At 39.5% G+C, this 21,205-nt stretch overlaps 1 protein-coding gene across 32 annotated transcripts in view; it reads left to right on the plus strand.

Annotated features, from left to right (window-relative positions):
* PARD3 (par-3 family cell polarity regulator) overlaps positions 1 to 21,205 on the plus strand; it is a 664,552-nt gene that overhangs the window by 523,920 nt on the left and 119,427 nt on the right. For 28 of the 32 annotated variants that reach the window (XM_065586777.1, XM_065586785.1, XM_065586782.1 and 25 more), the window contains one exon: positions 2,918 to 3,175. The exons of the other annotated variants lie outside the window; for them this stretch is intronic. In XM_065586777.1, the coding sequence (XP_065442849.1) occupies positions 2,918 to 3,175 (258 nt within the window). The remainder of the gene's footprint in view (positions 1 to 2,917; positions 3,176 to 21,205) is intronic. 32 annotated transcript variants of the gene reach the window in all.

Below are 21,205 nucleotides of genomic sequence, written 5' to 3' on the forward strand. Positions count from 1 at the left end.
TAGAAATCAGGTGAGTGGAGAGCTCCTATACCAAGCAAGAAACCAAAAAGGTTTTAAAAAATTTTAAAAGCCTGTTGACGCATTAACTTCTAGAGCTGGTTATTTAGCCCCACATGCATAAAGACATTTCAGAGTTCAGAGTGGTTTAAATCATAGACATTATAGCACAAAGCGTCCTTTGGGGCAATAGCCAGCATTCTTCATGAAAATGTGTTTAAATATTTCGTTCTTGTCATAGGATTCCTTTAGATTTGCAGACACAAAATAATGTTAAAACATATTGTGTCCCAAAGAAGACTGTAAGCCAAAACAGTATTTTAAAAATTATTTTTAAAATGTGTTATTTAAACAAGACTGGATACATTTTTAACATCTGAAAGTGATAGCAGTGTGTATAGTAGGCCTGTTTTTCTTTTTGTTCAATCTTAAAGCACAGAAAAGTAATTTAAAAAACATTTTGTGGGTCAGTAGAAAGGAGCCTCCCAAAACTTTAACCTTAGAATTATGCTGTGTGTTAAACATTACTGATTGTAAATGGCAATTGAATACTTGGGGTATAATTCACAGTAAAACTGCTGCTTCAATTTATATGGTATTCAGGCTTGAATCTAATTTTTAACTCTGTGTATTATAAGATGCAAAAGAGAACAACTTTTATCCCAAAGAGAGCAGGACAAGAGGCAGTGGGTTCAAGCTACAGCATAGCATATTTAGATTAAATTTAGGACCTTGCGGACCCTACTAATCCTATGATTCTATAATTCTATATATGAATAATAGGATATGTGTTACTAATTAATTATAGGTAATATTCTACAAACTAGTCTGGATACTACCGTAATTATTGGCATAACACCTTACTTTAACAATCCTCAGCCATAGGAGAAGGGATAAACACTGTGTGTTGAACCATATGCAGCTATGTGAACTATGATACTGCATTGCTGCAAAAACATGAATGGCCCATGACCATATGAATGGCAGACTGAACAGATGAATGACAGACTATCATTAAGAATAGATGAAACTTTGCAAAGTACATTTTGCCAGGATATTCATGGACAAACCATGGCTAAATTCACCAGAATGGCAATGTGATTTTCATTGTAACATTAGGGATGATCTCACCAGTTGGGTAGGAATGATTCATTATCATCACATGTAAAAATCATATCAGGCATAGTTTGGACTGACCAATACACATTTTAGTTCATGCCATTTATAGTTAAATTGTCCATTTTCATGCACTAAAAGGTTGGCTGCCTGCAATATTCGAAATATTTGTTCAGTCAAGGCAATATCAACTAAAGCTTCTAGGATGTGATTAAACGATGGCTCTTGAAACTGCAAATAAAATGCCAGAACCTACCAGTACCTGACCTCCCTTATTTATTTTTCTGTTCAGATAGCAGTAATATCAACAGATGGTACAGAAGCCCCCAAAATACAATTAACATAGAACTTCAAAATAGAAATGAAATCTTCAGCTAAAGCAGGTCATTTTCAGGCTTTGGTCCCTTGTGTTTATACCTTGTGTATTATAGATAGAACCCAGTATAGTTAAGGTTACAAACAATTTGAATCACAACCACCTATTCTTTGAATTATGGAACAGTGAAAAATATGTATTTTCCCCACTGTGTCACAAGTTGTCATCACAGTATTTTAACAGGCATACAGCAAAAACAGTGGAAGTTTGAAACTCGTTTTGGGCATAATTCTCGAGGAGAACTAGTTCCTTTGCTTATTTGAAAAATATGTTTAATCTGAGAAAAATTAGGAGCATTTGAAAAGAGGAAATTGAATCATTTCAGTAAAAAGTGCCCTTAACTCTCTGGGTGTCCTTTGAGAGATGTATTGGAAGCTGATTGCCTCTAGATTTTCTGTTTTCCTTAAAATCAAATGGGAAAAAAACCCTAATATTAATACAAACATTACATTTCAAAATAAAACTTTCAAAAAATGAATGAATTACAAAAGTTAACTTGCTCTGGTAATGTTCACTTGATCATGTTGCACTTTATGTGTATTTTCTGTTTTTTCTTAACTGAAAATCACAACCTATTGCTTTTGATTTGTATGCCATAAAATCTATTGGAGTCCAGATTCACTCCAAAGTGAATTTGAGTGTAGAGTCTTATCGCAATATCTAGTGCTGGAAAGACCACTTGAAAGAACAGACTGAGCCTGCACAAACTTTCCATGACAACGTTAGGATAGGTGAGTGGATTGTAAGCAGGTGACTCCTACCTAAAAGAGTGGATAGCCCTGGCTGGGAAGAGAGGTATGGGCAGGCACTTATTTTGTGTGAGGAATCGGTGCTTTCACCAAACATCTATGGAGTTAAACAGTAATGAAACCTGTCCCTCCCCACCCTTGGCATATATAATTCCCACCTTTAGTTAATTCAGATGAACTTTTCTGAGGGCTTGTCTACATGACCCCCCAGTTCGGACTGCAGGAAAGTGAACTGCAGAATGCACTAGCATGCTACGCTGTAACTCCCCCATGTGGACGCTACAAATGCAAACTAGAAGGTACCTAGTTTGGGTTAATGTATTCCTGTTTAAACAGAGCTACATTAACATGAACCTAGATATCTTTTAGTTCACACCCACAGCATCCACACAGGGGAGTTACAGCGCAGCACATTAGCACCCACTGCAATTCACACCCCTGTAGTCCGAACTGCGGGGCCATATAGACATAGCCTGAGTTGTCCCCATGTAGACCAGCCCATAGACTGAAATTGAAAACACTTGAACATACAGGATGTGCCTGTAATATTATCCTAATGTGCCTGCTAGTTAGCGAGGAAAACACCTTGAGTTGAAAGAAGTATATTATTGTGAATAAAAGTATTTTCACATGAGTTATTTTTTAAAAATTCAGTTTCAGACTTGTTTTTATTTTGCAGAATTCAAGCTAAAACTCGGGAATTTCGAGAGAGACAAGCTCGCGAACGTGACTATGCCGAGATCCAAGATTTTAACCGGACATTTGGATGTGAGGCTGACCCAGTGTATGCTGGAATGGCTTCATATGACTCTTCCACAAATAGTGGCACAATGACTTTGAACACCAGGCCCCAGAGCCCCAGGGAAGGACAGACAGTTGAAGCGTTGTATGCCCAAGTGAAGAAACCAAGAAATTCAAAGTCTTCACCTGTAGACAGGTAGGCTCCAGACATCAGTCAATACTATGTTTCAAAATTCAGCTTCATAATGTTTTTGCCATAGGAGTACTGTTCATCAATTTTAAAGCCAGAGCTGCATTTTATTAATGGCTTTTAAAAAGCCTTTATGTAGAAAAATATTGAATTAACACAAATCAAGTCATAATGGAACGAGAAGCACAAGCTTTTGTAATGATTCTAACATTTCATCTCATTCTTTAAATGGTTTTGGACCCAAGATTCACTCTTTAGTATAATTCAAATTACAGTCAAACTTGTAACAGCCTCTGGTTTAATTATCCGAGGTCTTGCTAATGTGATTGGGGGACAATGACAGTTCTGAATTCTGTTTGGAGCAATTATTTGAGCTGTGCAAAACTCTTATAATGAAACCAAAAGCCTGGCAAAGCTTACCTGGATTCTGATTTTATTGCAAATCTGAACCTCCGCCCAGCTGTGTGAACTTTTTGAGAAAACCTAGGCCATGTAAGTGAACTAGGGCTGGCTTTGGGCCAACTTCCTTACCATGGACTCTGGTGGGGAGAAATGTGTGTGTGTCTGTTTAGTAGTCGTGGGTGGAGCTGTTTGTTTGTTTTTGGTTGCCAAACTAAGCTATATATGTCAGTTTTGCATTGCTTCATTCCAAAATCAGGTACAACTCTACTCTGTTTGGGCTGAGACTTGAATTCACCTGAAAATTTGCAGCAAAAATTGGGACGCCAAATTCCACAATCAAGAACTGTCAAAAATTGTCTAAACTTCTGTAGACCAAATGTGGCAAAGTTCACACAGCTCTATTTATTAAATAACTAAGAAACGCCTCTTTTGTTTCATATTCCTAGCGTGGTAGCTTTGCATTTTCTAAATTTTGCAAAAAAAATAATTTTAAATTCCTAATACAGAAGACATTAGTAATTCAAAAGAATATATACATTCATCGCAGATACATTTTAGCTCAAAGATCAATGCTGCTGCACTTACAATAACCCAATGAAACCATTTCTCAGGGTTGCAGTATTTGAGGTCTGTAACCTACATCAGAATACGACTTTAAATTCGCATATTTCACTTAAAACCAACAGACATTAAATTCCCATGGTGCTAGTGATGATGTAGCATTTGACCTCAAGGGGATGTAGCTGTCACCTATAGTTTAGCTGATTGTTTAGAGCTATTTTGAATAGACGGATGGAAACTGTTATGGGTAACCCTCAGCTGGACCGAGTGGGAAATATTTTTTAAAAGGGGCCTTCATCATGGCAGAAATATGTACATTATAACAGAAAAATACGCCATCAGATATTGAGAACTAATGAAATTTCAGGTGGACTTTGCCAAACATTTTTACTAACATTCAGTAACATATGGCTGCCTTTCCTTTTTTGATCACTCTGGTTTTCTAAATTGCTTAGCAAATACGCATGGTATAGGGCCTATTTTGTGCATAAAATAAAATTGTGTATAATAAATACAGTCTGAATATACAACTTTTTTTTCCCCCTAAACAAAGACTGTTTCACCTTTAGGCTTGGAGTTTTACATACCTTCTTCCTTTTTACTTATCCCTGTATTGACCAATGGCAATATAATTAGGTGCCAGAAATCACATCACTTTTAGTGACCTTGAAAATCAAGGTAGTCTGGCTGGATAGTGTGGTTGCCACACTGACTTTTACAACTGTTTTTGTTAGACCAAAGGCACTGTTTCATGCCTGAGTTGAATAGTATCAACGTCATATGAAGAAAAAGAGTTATCTTTGATGAAAACCTGACAGGGAGAAAAGTAAGACCTGCCTGACCTAGCTAACTATGTGGGATCGCTGATGAAAGATCAAGGACAGTGAGAGAGAGCAAAAGTGAAGTTATGGCTGGGATATTGGACTGTGGTGATAATCAAGAAAGCAGAATTGAAGAGCACACTAGTCTCTTGTTTGCACCTTCAAGCGGTTAGTTATTGAAGTAAGGAGGACTTCACTAAGGATTATTGGATCATGCCACAAGAAAAGGAGAGACCCAGTACACCCATCAAAATTGAGAAAAAGCAACTCAAAAGCTAGAGTTGGAGCAGAAACAGCCATCTGGACAAATGACTTCGTGAAAACAGGGCAGTGAGGAAGCAAGATTGACTCAAGACAAGGGAGACAGGAAACCTAGCAAGAATGAAACTTGGAAAAAATTGAACAGTTGAAATGAAAAGGGAATCATATTTGTAAAGTGCCCATCACAATAGTTAGTATCTGGGCTCTATGATACAGACTTGTCTAGTATATGGAATACTCTCCAGCAGGATCCTAGCTCTCCGCTCTCTCCTCCCACTTCTTAATAGAAATCAAACTCCAAATGGTGTTGGAAAGTACCTTCATTAAAATATGGGTATTGCAGCAAGTCTGAGAGGCTCACGCTCAGTTTAATCTCCTATCAAAAGCTTAATCTGTGGCTATGGGTCCTAGCTGAGAGAGCTTGGCATCTGACTCTTGCAAGAGCTTCGTCTCTGACAGATGAAAACCTTGTTTGAATGCAGCTGCTGCTCTTGGACACAGAGGTGAGAGCCAGTCTTTGAGATTACCGGGGTGGGTCCCAGTCTGCTTAGGACTTTGTGAATGAAGATCAGGATCTTGAATTGATTTAATATTCAGCTGTATTGGAACCAGTGGAGGCCTGGGACATGATAGAGCTGCTTCAGACTCCTGGATGTCCTGCCTCTAACAAAGGGGAATTGAGGCATCCACCAAGATAGTATGGGGCATTATTCTGGGCCCCATATGAAGATCTTGATAATCTTACTAAAATCCTTTAAAATAGGATGGTGAGATGACGGGTAGTCTCCTCAAAATGTACAAAAATCTAGATAAGACATTCATCTTAACTGTGTTAATTTTCCCACAGAGGCTCAGAGAAAGCTCTTGCCAAGAACTAGAGTCTTCGGCTAGTTGTAGTCTGGAGAAGGGTGTGATATGTTCGTAATCATGCATTGTGTGTGCGTATCTTCTTTAGCAAGTGGGTCGCTGCCTGCTTCACCATCTTTATCTTCTTGATGGCCTTTATGGTATCTCCAGGGAGATCATGTTACAGTAGTCTGGCCTGGAAATATTGAAATTCTGATTCACCCGTAGGTCATTATCCAAAAAAGGGCAGTGTCTCTGGCCAGCTATTTATAAAAGACATTCTTTGACACTTAGGTTGTGCATTACCTTGACATGTGCCTCAGCACTGTATCAACCTACTAGCTTCTTGTCACCATCTTCCAAGCCCTGAATAACTTTGCCCCTGTAACTCATCTGCCCTCATCTTGTTTCTGATTGCTCCCACTGCCTTCTCTTCACCAGTGATGCCAGTCTCATCTGCTTTTTGTCATTTCCCCACACAAATATCTCCATGCCTTTTTCTATGCCATCTCCTATGTATTGACTGCCCCTTCCTAAGCTTGTTTACAAGGCCTATAACCTCTCAGCCATCAAGTTTATCCTGATAAGCCACCTCTCATGATGCCCACAGGGAATTTGATGACTCATAATGGCTAATTTGAGAAGTAATTGGGAATAGTATTTACATCCTAAACATGTTGTTTGTATTAGTGTTGACATAAACTTGTATCACAATGATGTGACTAATCACCATTTTGATTATAAGTTGTACCCATTTGCCCTACCCCATCTCTTTAAATATGTAAGTTCTCCTAAATAGAGACAATCTTTTCCTTTCTCTTTGGAAAGCGGCTAGCGGCCATTGTAGATGTTAACAGAAATTAATAAAAATAGTATTTCCTCAGTAGATCATCTGGCGGATTGCCATTACACGGTTCTAACAGCATCCCTGTCTGAAATGTTCAGTTTATATTAAAAGTGGGGTAGTTTAGTTGGAACATTTTATTTTTATACAGGTTTGTGTTTAGTGCCAAACAAAATTTGACATTTAAATATGTTTGAAAGGTTATTTGAATTTTCCTGTGAAGAAACCTGTAAACAAAACGTCTCCAGAATAGCTTGCATACTGTTGTTCAGAACTTATGTCAAATCTTTCCTTAACTTACAACAGAACTATTGTGTTTAATTGTGAGGCTATGGTCAGGGTTTGTTTTTCTGTAATATCCTGAGACGACTTTTATTTTCATCAAGACTAGCCATCAAGTTGCGTAACCTTAACCATCATGCTATCTGAATGATAACAAGCAGTAGATAAAGCGTATAAACATACAGCTGCTCATTATGATCTTGTGAAAGCAGGTTTCTGTGTTAAGTGTAAGAATGCTATAGCAATAGCATCTCTGGGATATGAATGCGGTGTTGTCCTTGTAAACTGTCAGACAAAAACTGTCCCAGCACTTCTTTTGCATCGTAATATATCTAATCAGCATGCTTCTAAAAATCCATTTTTTCCCTGCTGAGTGGGGGGTGCTCAGATTTTTTTTAATGTCATGAGAACTGTTACGATGTTTGACAAATTTCTGCAATACATTGAAAAGACAAAAAAAAATTGTTCCTGAAAGCATCTATCCACACCTTTCCCAAAATGTAAATAAAAATGATGTCTATAATGCCAAAGTAAATCAAAAGAGAGAGAGGTGTTTGCTAACTAACTGGGGATATAGATAATATTGTGGTCAATTCTCATACAAAAGTTAGAACATAAGAACGGCCATACTGGGTCAGACCAAATTTCCATTTAGTCCAGTATCCTGTCTTCCAACAGTGGCCAATGCCAGGTGCCCCAGAGGGAATGAACAGAACAGGTAATCATCAAGTGATCCATCCCCTGTCACCCATTGCCTAACTGCAACTTCAATCGTGCCAGTTTTCACTACAAGAATTCTGTATAATAGAATTTATGAGCACCTTCTCTAGGACCTTTTCCTTAGTAAATTTCTGTATGGGATTCATAGGGGCTGGAATTAGGGGCTCTGAGGATGCTGCCACACCCCCTGTCTTGAAGTGGTTTCCATCAAATACAGGGTTTACAGTTTGGTTCAATAGCTCTCAGCACCCGCACTATACAAATTGTTCCAGCATCCCAATGGGGTTTCAGATTGCTTCAGAAATACTTCTGTATGCAGAATTTAACTGAGGTTAGAGGAAAATAAATCAGTGATGGGTACTATAAGATGGTTCTTTTAGAAAGAAGGGTACGATCAAGCAAGTCATATATATAGTTTGACATTGTGACGTTCTTCATTTTGAGCTTTTATGAAATCCTTGCAGATTTCAAGCCTGCAGTAATGTAGGTAGATAACAAGCCTCAGTGATTTTCAAAACCCATTTTAAATCTTAATAATTCTAGTCATATCAAATTGTCTTCTGTAGCACTAAATATGTTTTCCAAATAAATCGCTAGGAGTTACAGTAGGTGACTTTTCTTAACAGAGGAGGAACTTATATGTTCCGAGAATGAAGAATATTGAAACTAACAAAAACCAGGCAGTTTAAGGGGTTGGTTATCAGTTCAGCTCCAAGTATATTAGTTGTCTTAGCTATATTAGTTCCATTCTGTGTTCTAATGATTTGCACAGACAGTTTGTGCTGCTAAGATTTTGTTTAAATGTATCATCTCTTCACTTTAGAAAAAGAAAGAAATGTGATGGAGTTCATGAGGCATGTTTATTTTACACGACTGGACCGAAAGGGTGTCTTGGGAATTGCATTCCTGTAGATATGGCTTTTAGTTTAGCTGAGAAATGTGTGCTAGTATGTTTTACATCATGCAGAAGAACACATGGACTGCTGATCAATAATATTTTTCATGTAGATGACGATGCTATACAATCGAGTTTTTATAGCTATCACCTAACATCCATAGTTGGAGAGTCCATAGAAAGACAGATCCTAATGGGCATTTACTGGCTGTCGCCATGTAATCATTTCCCACCAAGAGTGCATTGTCCTCAAATATAATTGAAATAAAATAGGCACTGTGCTGCTGCAAATCTAAATAGCTTGAAAATAGTAGGCTAGACTCCCCCAACTCAGTGAGGACACTTTAATGGAAACATAAATACCATAATCATATGCTTTTTGCATTCATTTGACCATTAAAAAGAAAAATTCCCATTTTAGAAGAAGAGACCTCTATGAACTGGTTTCTTTTCCATCAAAACTGGAATCAAGTTATGTCAAAGAAATATTTGGGGACTGAAAAAAAAAAAACCCACCAAAAAGAGAAACAGTTGCCTCAGCTATCATCTGTTTAGTGCTAAAAGGCAACTGCTGTTTTAAAAATTTAAGGTCACACCACATATTTTCATTTGCTGCTCTTACAGATGAGAGGGAGCATTTTATTTAGATGTTAACTATTTGTTCAGTAGTGTTCTGCTTAACTTGAGGTGGGAATAATGAATTCTTCAGAGTAGCAAGACACATGGTAATATAATTTCAAAATATATCAAAAAGAGTAGAATAAACATACTCATTCTTTCTGGACTATGTGAAATAATTCTCTGTAATAGCCCAGTAGGTCACAAAAGCTATGAAATATTATATAGTAATGCCAGGATAAATATTGGTTAAAAAAACCAAGACACCCATACTGTTATATTAAACTTCTCCTTTATTAGTAATGTCAGTCATAGGAATTTTCTTTAAAGTCTGAGGTATCATTCACACACATAAATCTAAGCTTACTGCCATACCCATAATAGATGAAGATATGAGTTATGACACATCCTGTAAGTGCCAAGATTTTCTCTTCCACAAAAGGAGTTATGACAGTTCTTTCATTTGCTCTGAGGTGCTAGTATAGGAGCATTGCAATGAAATGAACGACTAAGGTAATATAAACCACCTAACCAATGACATTTTAAACTGTTAACTACCTGGGTTGAATAAGGCTATAAGTAGCTCCGACCCCACCCAACCTTTGTTTATTACTCATAGACTCATAGACTTTAAGGTCAGAAGGGACCATTATGATCATCTGGTCTGACCCCCTGCATGCTGCAGGCCATAAAACCGTCCCTACCCCTTCCCTGGACTCTGCTGTTGAAGTCTCCAATCCTGTTTTTAGTGACTGCAATCGGCAGAGACCCTCCTGCTAGAGATCCCTGCCCCATGCTGCGGAGGAAGGCGAAAAACCTCCAGAGGCTCAGCCAATCTGCCCTGGAGGAAAATTCCTTCCCGACCCCAAATGTGGCGATCAGTAAGACCCCGAGCATATAGGCAAGAGTCTCCAGCCCGACCCCGTTAGCCATTATACTATTTACCCACCATTGCTTGGCTTTCCTTGACTACTATGTTTTACCATTAAACCATTCCCTCCATAAACTTATCTAACTTTATCTTAAAACCAGACAGGTCCGTCGCCCCCACCGTTTCCCTCGGTAGGCCGTTCCAATATTTCACCCCTCTGACGGTCAGAAACCTTCGTCTAATTTCAAGTCTGAACTTCCCCACGGCCAGTTTGTATCCATTCGTTCTGGTATCCACGTTAGTACTAAGCTGGAATAATTCTTCTCCCTCCCTTGTATTAATCCCTCTAATATATTTAAAGATAGCAATCATATCCCCTCTCAGCCTTCGCTTTGTCAGACTAAACAACCCAAGCTCCTCTAGTCTCCTTTCGTACGACAGCTTTTCCATTCCTCTGATCATCCTAGTGGCCCTTCTCTGCACCCGTTCCAGTTTGAGTTCATCTTTTTTAAACATGGGAGACCAGAACTGCACACAGTACTCCAAATGAGGTCTCACCAGCGCCTTGTACAACGGAAGCAGGACCTCCTTATCCCTACTAGATATACCTCGCCTAATGCATCCCAAGACAGCATTTGCTTTTTTCACCGCCACGTCACATTGTCGACTCATAGTCATCCTGCGGTCTACAAGAACCCCTAGGTCCTTCTCCTCTTCCGTTACTTCTAACCAATGCGTCCCCATCTTGTAACTAAAATTGTTATTAGTCATCCCCAAATGCATCACCTTACACTTTTCACTATTAAATTTCATCTTATTTCTGATACTCCAATTCACAAGCTCATTCAAGTCTCCCTGCAGGATATCCCTGTCCTCCTCCGAATTTACAACGCCTCCCACCTTCGTATCATCTGCAAATTTTATCAGCCCACTCCTGCAATCGGTTCCGAGGTCAGTTATAAATAGATTAAATAAAATGGGTCCCAAAACCGAACCTTGAGGCACTCCACTAGTAACCTCCCTCCAACCCGACAGTTCACCCTTTAATACAACCCGCTGCATTCTCCCCAGTAACCAATTCCTTATCCACTTCTGGATTTTCATATCGATCCCCATGTTTTTCAGTTTAACCAATAATTCCTCATGGGGTACAGTATCAAACGCTTTACTGAAATCCAGGTATATTAGGTCCACCGCATTTCCCTTATCTAATAAATCCGTTACTTTCTCAAAGAAGGAGATCAGATTCGTTTGGCACGATCTGCCCTTCGTAAAACCATGTTGTAATTTATCGCAATTGCCACTACCCTCCAGGTCCTCAACTAGTTTCTCTTTCAGAATTTTCTCTAACACCTTGCACACTACAGATGTTAGACTAACAGGCCTGTAGTTACCCGGATCACTTTTTTTCCCTTTCTTGAAAATAGGAATCACATTAGCTATTCTCCAGTCTAATGGGACCACCCCCGAGTTTACAGATTCATTAAATATTATCGCTAATGGGCCTGCTATTTCCCGCGCCAATTCCTTCGATATTCTCGGATGTAGATCGTCCGGTCCTCCCGACTTAGCCCCATTAAGGCGTTCAAGGTTTGTTTCCACCTCGGATACGGTAATCCCCCATCCCGAATGCCCCTCTATAGTGGTGCTAGTATCCCTAATACCTTCATTGGCCTCATTAAACACCGATGCAAAATATTCATTAAGATATTGCGCCATGCCTAGATTGTCTTTAATCTCCTCTCCGGCAATAGACTTCAGCGGTCCCACTTCTTCTTTCTTTGTTTTCTTCCTATTTATGTGGCTGTAAAACCTCTTACTATTGCTTTTAATTCCCCTCGCTAGGTCCAACTCTACACGGCCTTTGGCCTTTCTCACTCTATCTCTACATTCTCTGACTTCACTTAGGTACATTTCCTTACTGATCCCTCCCCTCTTCCACTCTTTATCCGCTTTCTGTTTTTTCCTAATCGCCCCTTTGAGTCGGTCGCTCATCCAGCTCGGTCTAAATCTCTTGCTTAGTAATCTTTTTCCCTTTTTTGGAATACAGGCCTCCGACAGCTCATGCATCTTTAACTTAAAGTAATCCCAGGCTTCTTCTGCTTTTAAATCCATTAATACGTTTGCCCAGTCCACTTCCCTTACCAGTCCCCTTAGTTTGTTAAAATTGGCCTTTTTAAAATTATAAACCCTAGTCTTTGATTTAATTCTGTTACTCCTTCCATGTATTTTAAACCGAATTAGCTCATGATCACTGGAGCCCAAATTGTCCCCTACTACCACTTCCTCAACAAGGTCCTCACTACTTGCCAGAATCAAATCTAAAATGGCCTCCCCCCTCGTCGGTTCAGTTACCACTTGATGGAGGAATTGATCAGCAAGCACTTCTAGGAACATCTGAGCCCTGTTATTGCTACTAGCGTTTGTTCCCCAATCTATATACGTGAAGTTAAAGTCCCCCATAATTACACAGTTTCTGTTAGTAATTACTTTTCTAAACACATTAAATAGTTCCTTATCCATATCCTGGGTCGATCCCGGCGGTCTATAGCACACTCCAAGCACTATCCCCGGAGAGGCTCTAGTAGTCCTATTACCCAGTGTGAGTATTGCCCAGACAGACTCTGTGTTATCTAATCCATCCACTATTATTTCTTTACAGTTTATTTCACTATTGACATACAAGGCCACCCCCCCCACCTTTACCTTTGTTCTGGTCTTTCCTAAACAGCGCATACCCCTCCATACCTGTGTTCCAGTCTTGACTGCCATTCCACCACGTTTCCGTTATTCCTACGATATCCGGTTTCAGTTCCTGGACCAAGAGCTCCAATTCCTCCATTTTATTACCTAGGCTTCTGGCATTGGTGTATAAACACCCTAATGTATGTTGTTTAGCCCGTCTCCCATTAGCAGCACTATATGTTGCGGGCCTCCTTGTGTCCGTCCCCCCTGTCCTTCCTATGTCCAATCTCATCTCCCCGGCTATGTCTCCTCTCCTTTTACTCACCTTTTCCATACTGGAATCTGGCGTGGAGATTAACTGTGCATCTCCCAACCGTCTCCCCAAACTTCCTAGTTTAAAGCTCTTTTGATTAGATGAGCCAGCCTCCCTCCCAGAAGTCTATTTCCTTCCCTACTCAGGTGAAGCCCATCCCGCGAGAACAGGTGTCTGTCCCCGAAAGCCTCCCAGTGGCCATACATCCCAAAGCCCTCCTTATAGCACCACTCCCTTAGCCAACTATTTATTCTCACAATCCTATCAGCCCTTTGCTGCCCTTCCCTTGGAACGGGCAGAATCCCACTAAAGATAATCTGAGCCTCTATCTCCTTGAGCGTCTTCCCCAGCCTGGCATAATCTCCCTTGATCCTCTCTAACGAGAACCTAGCCGTGTCATTCGTTCCCACATGAAGGATTATCAAGGGGTTCTTACCTGCTCCTTTTAGGATCCTTTTCAACCGCAGGTCCACATCGCGTATCTTTGCGCCCGGGAGACAGCACACCCTTCTGTTCTCCGGGTCCGCCCTGGTCACAGGCCTGTCCAATCTCCTCAGTAAAGAGTCACCAATCACATACACCTGCCGTTGCCTGGCAACAGTGCGATCTAGTAATCTAGTCTCCGATCCCTCTAGTCCTGACCTGTGCCTGTTCCTATCTTCCCTTATGCTCCCCCTTATGCCTTCCTGAATCCTCCCGGGGCCCAGAATTGGTGCTGTCTCCATCAACTCCTCCCCTCTCTCTCCTGGACTAGCTGCTCTTCTCTTCTTCCTCACCCTCCCACCTTCAGTCGCCACCTGCTGCCCCTCCACCTCGCTATCCAAACACTCGAACCTATTCCTGAGTTCTATTCCCCCCTCACTGGCCCTTCTTTTCCTTGGCCTACTTCTCACAGTCACATGCTTCCACCTCCCATGTTCTCCCCCCTCCATTCCCCTCTCACCGTCCTCTACCTCTGCCTCTACCTCCGCCACAGGGCATTCTCCTTCAGCCCCCCCTTGCCTTTCCTCCATCAGCTGCTCAAACCCCCGCCTAAACTCCACCAGGGTATCTACCTGCATCTGCAGCCCCTTAATCTTTTCCTCCAGTAACACTATCAGGCGACACTTCATACACACATACCTTTGTTCCAGGTCTCCTGCTAGGACTATATACATACCACAGCTCCCACATGTCGCCATCTGCATTCTGTCTGCTGCTGCTGCTTGGCTCATGGCTGCTGCGGTCCCTGCCCACAGCACCTGGGGGCATGGAGTACAGAACACACCGCGCCCTCCTGCCTCCCCGCTTACCTCCCCCTGCAAACTCCCTCTCAAACTCCCCTGTTAGCCGCCCTGTTTGCTGCCGCTGCTCGCAGCTGACATTTTAAACTGTTAACTACCTGGGTTGAATAAGGCTATAAGTAGCTCCGACCCCACCCAACCTTTGTTTATTGCCATCCTTCCTATGGATGGTCTGTCTTATATTATTCTTGTTCAGTACTGCCTTACTCCACAAGTAGCTGCACTGAGATTAGATTTAATGGGGCTACTTGCAGAATAAAGGTACCCCTTCATGTGAGTGAGGGTGACAGAATCGGGCCTTTATATTGTAAGCTTCTCAGAGCAGGGACCTGTCAGTTTTATTTATACATAAGGCTCCATAATTCATTTGTGGTGCTGTATAAATAATTTTTTAAAATCCATATATTTTCATTAGTGTTACCTCAAAAACACCGGGCCCGATTCTTATTTACAGAAAACCTCTTCTCACCGCTCTGGCAATGTAAATGAGCCTTACATTTATGCCCATTATAAGGCCCCTTTACACTGGCAGAGTGGTGAAAAGAGGCTTAATGTAAATGCGACTCTGATTTCCTATTAAAAGGGGCTTTTAAGAATGGCATGCGTCCTGTCCTGGGTAATTCAATGACAACATTGTGGGGAACAGCTAACCGTCAGACCTGTCCAACGCACCAAACTAAAAATAATACCTGAAAAGAGAGGGGCGTGCATGTTTGGCTCGTCTTTCTCTTCCTTGTGGCATATTCTTCCTATGACTGTGGTAAACTGTGGACAGCTAGTAAATGGGGTTTGAGACTCAGTGGGATCCTTTGTGCCTACTACTATTCCATTTGATTTTAGCACTTACTCATACTTTACATGAAGTTCAGTGCATTCCTGTTCTTCCACTGCCAGCACCATAAACCAACAACCCTGACCCCCTAGACTGCCTAAAAATAGTTTTCTGTCTTATAGGCCTGTGGATCTAGGGACCATTAGAAACTAATAGCACTGGTATTCCAGGGACTTAGGTTGCTTTCCTTTTTCCTCCTTGAATCTTGATGGACTATAAAACAAATTTTAATATAAATTCATGAGGATTTATGTAGAGCCCCTATTGTGAGGAGTATTTGCTGTGACACTATCCAGTGTTTGGGTTATGATGGGGGGGGGGGAGAGACTTGAAGATTTACAGTGAGCTCTATTCAAAACATTCATTTTAATTACTCAGATGATCTGTATACTCTCTGACTAGATCCCAAGTGCTGACACTGTTGTGAGAACCACTTAATTATACATTTACCACAGCCTCACTGAAACCCTGGAATGTTTGCTTCTTCCCTCTCCAAACAGGCTTGATTTGTAATCTAAAGAGTGACAGCTATTTGTTGTTTTTCCAAAAACATAGTGAGTTAGTACTTCTAGAAATGTTTTCAATGGGAAAATGTATGGCAAGATAAGAAAGAAATGAACTTCCTATGGAAGGTTACAAAGCAGGAAGTGAACTTGGTTCCACCCAAAAGTACACCTTGTTGCTACTATACTTAAAGGTTGTTATAATTTTCTAGAAGTAAGCAATAACTCTTTTCAGTTCTTTAAATGATTTATTTAAGTGCAACTATTTTCTATGGTGAGCCAAGATAGTTATAAAAAGTGTAATTTAGCCCAGCAGAGATTCAAAACTTGTCACTCTTCATCAGTATAACTGTACAATCAAGATGCAAAAGTGGAATAAGACGACATCCTGTTGCCAAGATATGAAAGAAGAAAGCAGCTTCTGTTTTTTTCATGCTGTAGAAGACAAAGTTTAATAAAAGTAAACTTGCACAATGTTTTCCTTTAGAGTGGAGCAATACTTGATATAAAGGAGAAAAAAGCTGCTATTTCAGCTGTCTAGTTAGTAATTATCATAAAATATATTCCACCAATGAACTATCTAGCAACAGAGTGAGCACACAAAGTTCTCTACTACCCAGCATACCTGTGCTGTAGAAGCTTTGTGGTTTTCTTGTTGAAAAACATATAGTAAATGCTTTTTGAAAGCCTTAAAATGCTTTTGAAAAGCAATAGCTCTTTCAGTTCTTAAAGGAAGTGTTATGTTCTTCCCATTAGGTGCTGTTAACATCTGTTCCCTTCTAGTCCTGTTGACCTAAATGTGCAGTTGGGGCCTGATGTTGTGCAACATAGTTATACCACAGGGCACTCCATTTGTACTAGGCACTCACAGTGGACATACACAGATTTAAAAAATCTCTAAAGGGCATAACTATTGACATCAGCAGTTTCCTGGAGTGTACCCCTTCTGAGCACAATGGGCGTACTCTACTGCAATAAACAAGAAGTAGTTTTAGAACAGTGTTTGAGAAAGTACAAGAATTGCCTTGAGAAGGAGGATGGAAATACTGTTTAATTTGTACCCTTCAGTGAGGCTCTTAGGAAAGAGATGAGGTGAGAGTACTGTTTTAAAAAAAGAAATGAAATTAATTACCTCGGAGGAGGAACCGTGTGTGTGACTGCTTCATACTTACATCCCAAAACCCACTCTGATTTATTACATGGATATCTCTTATAAAGGACATGTTAGGCATTCCCTATATTCCCACTATTGAGGAAGTAAGTAGCTCAATTTAGTTCACCAGGACCACTCAGAAAAGTATAATCTACCCTCAGTAGTAAATATTTGCAGGATCCAGAGGCCTTAAACTATAAGTAACTTACAGCAAGTTGTGTGTCTCTGTGTCTCCTTGTGTATCTTGTACAGTACACTGGTACTTCTTAACAGATAACATATGATGATGATAATAGGTGAAAGGTAGTATAATAGTTAACTTCTATAATGTTCTTATAATTAGCAAACTCAATTTGACCCACTGTTATTTTATTATTAGTCTTCTTTACATGTAAAACAAACTATATTTAACCAGACTGTTTATTCTTATAGCCTGGCTTGTTTGTTTATGTGACCTAAAACATATCCTGCTTCCAATCCAAGTATTTCATGGTTGACGGAAGTGGTGCAGCCTTGTCAGGGGGAAAAGAGTCCTGTACAGGAACTTTTAGGAAGGAAATGACATCACTGTGTGGGGTTTTTAATGCCTTTTAAGATCTTGTAAACTGATTTAATGCTTGTGAAAGGTTCCAGAATGACAGCCCTGGAAGTTGAGTAGTTTCTTAAAGACCCAGTTTAACTTTTTGTTGTCTGGAAAGATATTATGCTTCCCACTCTTCCCCTTCTCAAACTGTATAACCAGTAATGTAATGTATTGGTACGGTGTGAATGATGCCATACTTTTCTAAGAACTAAAAGATTATATATAAGAACACTGAAATCTTGTTTCTCATGGCTCAGACATTGAGATGTTTAGAAGTTAAAAGGTTTTTCACATGATCTATTTTATATGATTATGATTTTCTGAAAAATGTTCCTGTAACATCAGTTGTACTTACTCTCTACAGAATTATTTTCCATCCCTTAAAATACCAATGACATTTAAATAGGTTTTCAATCTGATGTATTTGACTCATGCATGCAGATTTTTCTTAGATTATGGACGTATGAAACATTTTTATAGTTAATAGAGCAGATATTTGTAACTGATAAGCAATTGAGTACAGCATGTGATCATTTTATGCATTTGTCATGTTACATTATTAATTAATTTGAAAGAAACATGAAAAGAACAGGTTTTGCTTCATTTTAATTTTTATAAACCATCTAGAAAATTAATATTAATAGATTTTGTAATAATATATTGCACTTGTATAATACAATACATTATTTAATAAAAATGTTCCCTGCATCTAAACACTGAACCATTAGTGCAGAAGAACATGATGCCTATAGAAAGAGTCCTACTATTGGGCATCTAAGACTAATCCTCCTATCCAGCACCCTCACCTAACAAGCAGAGGAGAAGGAAGATAACAGTCTCAATTTCTGGCCTATCGCACTGAGACATGGTTTATTATTACTTCCAGCTCATGCCTCTCATGTAACCTAATAGTTGTAGTATATGGCATTGGGTATTACATGTCATAAAGAAAACGCTACAAAACTGTCTGATTTTCTTTATCACTGGCATAATACATCTAGTACAAAAGTAGTAAAAGGGTTTCCTCTGTGTAGTTTTATGTATCCTCTTAAGTTGCACTTTCCCATTTGCCTGAGATCAGTTACGTGCACAGTTCCTAGAATGGAGTCACATGAACCCACCCCTTCCCAAGGATAGCTAAATACCCCTCAAGGAAGGAAGGAATGCATCTGGTCTGATTTAATTAGCTAGGTGTGATTTAAAGGTTGCAGAAATCAAAAAGGCTTATTCATTTTCCCTCAATAATCATTTTCCTTAATATTTCATCAAAACCTGCTGATTTGGAGACCACCTTCTGGGCTTTGATTCATTATGACTACAGACATAATTTAATTTTTCCCCTTTTTCTCATTCTGTGATATACTCTTTCATCTCTGAGACACTGTTAGAATGTTTCTAACATTCACAGATTGCTAATTGATCTAACTTTTTTTAAACTGTACTTAAAGCTAAGATCTCTCTGCCGTAAAAGCAATTTTTCATGCATTTGCTTTTAATACGTTTTCTTTCATTCTGTGCATCTGATAATGTGAAAATTTTCTTACATGTGTACTGAAAATTAAGGACATTTCATTTTTTTATGCCCTAGTAATAGTAAATCACATTCCTCTGTAATTTGGAAACATTCTTGGGCTATAGACTGAAGATGATGCCAGAACATTGACTCAGAAACTTATTTGTTCTACAGTCATTTATTATTATCACTACTACAGCACTCAGATGTGTGCAAGGTGCTTCAGAGTACCAATAGAAAGAAATGACTTCAGCCCTGATGAGTTTACAATTTCAGTTTGGGTGTGATGCAATGGGTGAGGGTAACAAACATTAGGGAGGTCATGGGGGTGAGATTAGGAGTAGTCTTTAAAGCAATAAGGTCACACAGTTACTGAGTTAGACATCTGCAGATATTTATGGTTCAATTGGAACTAATTTGAAATTTTAAAAAAAATTACTGTTGAGTCACTTTGCATAAGCCCCACATCAGAAGTGTGTCTCAAGGAATTTGAATGAGAGGGGGTACTAACTTGGAGCACCAGAATTGAAAGGGCATTTCAATGGAAGAAGCCCTAGTCAAAAGAGCTAGTTCCATTCTTCTGGCACCATGGAACTCTCAAAAATAAGAATCTAGCTCATCTCTGCAGGAGACAGAACCTTCTCTGGGGGTGAGGAGACTGTGGAATGAACTTCCCCAGGAACAAAGGCCTATCCCAAAACTCACCACTTTCCACTCCAAGTGCAATGAGTGTTTATTTGACCTGCTTTCTCTAGCATAAAGACACAGATAGCAATAGGTATATTAAACAAACAAAAAACCCACAACACCAGCACCCTACCAAAACAAGACACTCCACTCCGCATGCTTCTCCCTCTGGGGAGGGGTTAGGAGAACAAACAACACATGATAGATCACATTGCTTAATGCTCTACTAAAAGGTGCTCAGATACTAACGTGAGGAGCAGAATATAAAAATCGATACTATATAGAATAGACTTCAGCAGGACTATTCACGTGAGTAAGGGTTGTGGGATTGGCACCTACATGACCATACTCTGAACACTGGTAACTTCTAGTTTAGAAAATGCATTAGTGCTGCTGTTTTCAATGGAGTTACACTGCTTGCTTCCTGATGGAAAATCTTACTACATATCGGAGTACAAGGAGCCTTAAATGCAGGTTTTAACCCTACCAATCACTGGTTACGTGCCGACAACAGAATTCAGTGGGACAGGAAAGATAAAACTACCAGTCAGACTGGGACTGGTTTTGGTGGTGGTGGATCTGGAGGAGCCAGAATCGTTGTATTTTGACAGTTTACTTTACTCATCTCTCACTCATAAAAAGACTACACTTAGTGAACGCAGTTGATGTCCATACTAGGCATGTACATGATTTAGAGCAGGATCATGTTTTTCTTTTAATATGCATGATGATTTACCTCAATCCAGTCTAAATTGAATTTCAAAAAATGTTCTCTAGGTCTTGCTTAGATGGTCAGAGCTAAATTGTAGCTTGTCTTCTAAAGCCACATTGAATAATTTGAGTAGACTCAATTTCATTAGCTTTCATTAGTTGTACCATTTTTGATGGTAGGTAAAATTGCTGCAGCTTAGGACATCAGAATTGAATAGGACAATCGGTGGAACCTAGACAGCATTCAACATTAGAAATAATCTTGCTTCATTGGGCCTCAAATTTACATTTTTTAATACTCCTTACCATACTCACCACTGCCTCCATCGTGTATGTATATATATTGTGTGTGTATGTAATGTATACAAATGTATATAAAGTGTGTGTCTGTGTGTGTTGAGATAGACATAAATATGTACATCTGTTTAATATATCACTTGATAACATCAGAAATGTGAAATTTAAGAATCAAGATTATACAGGATTTGAAGGATTATGTAAATAACACAGGATAAGGGCCACCTTGCAAAATTATAATTCATTATTTACATGCAACATTTCTTGACATATTTGCTGATGTTCATAGTTCTTACTCGTATTGCATTTCCATAAAATGAATATTTTGTTCATACATATTTCATAGTTACACTTA

This window comes from Chrysemys picta, chromosome 2 (genome assembly GCF_011386835.1).
Source record: "Chrysemys picta bellii isolate R12L10 chromosome 2, ASM1138683v2, whole genome shotgun sequence".
Lineage (NCBI taxonomy): Eukaryota > Metazoa > Chordata > Testudines > Emydidae > Chrysemys > Chrysemys picta.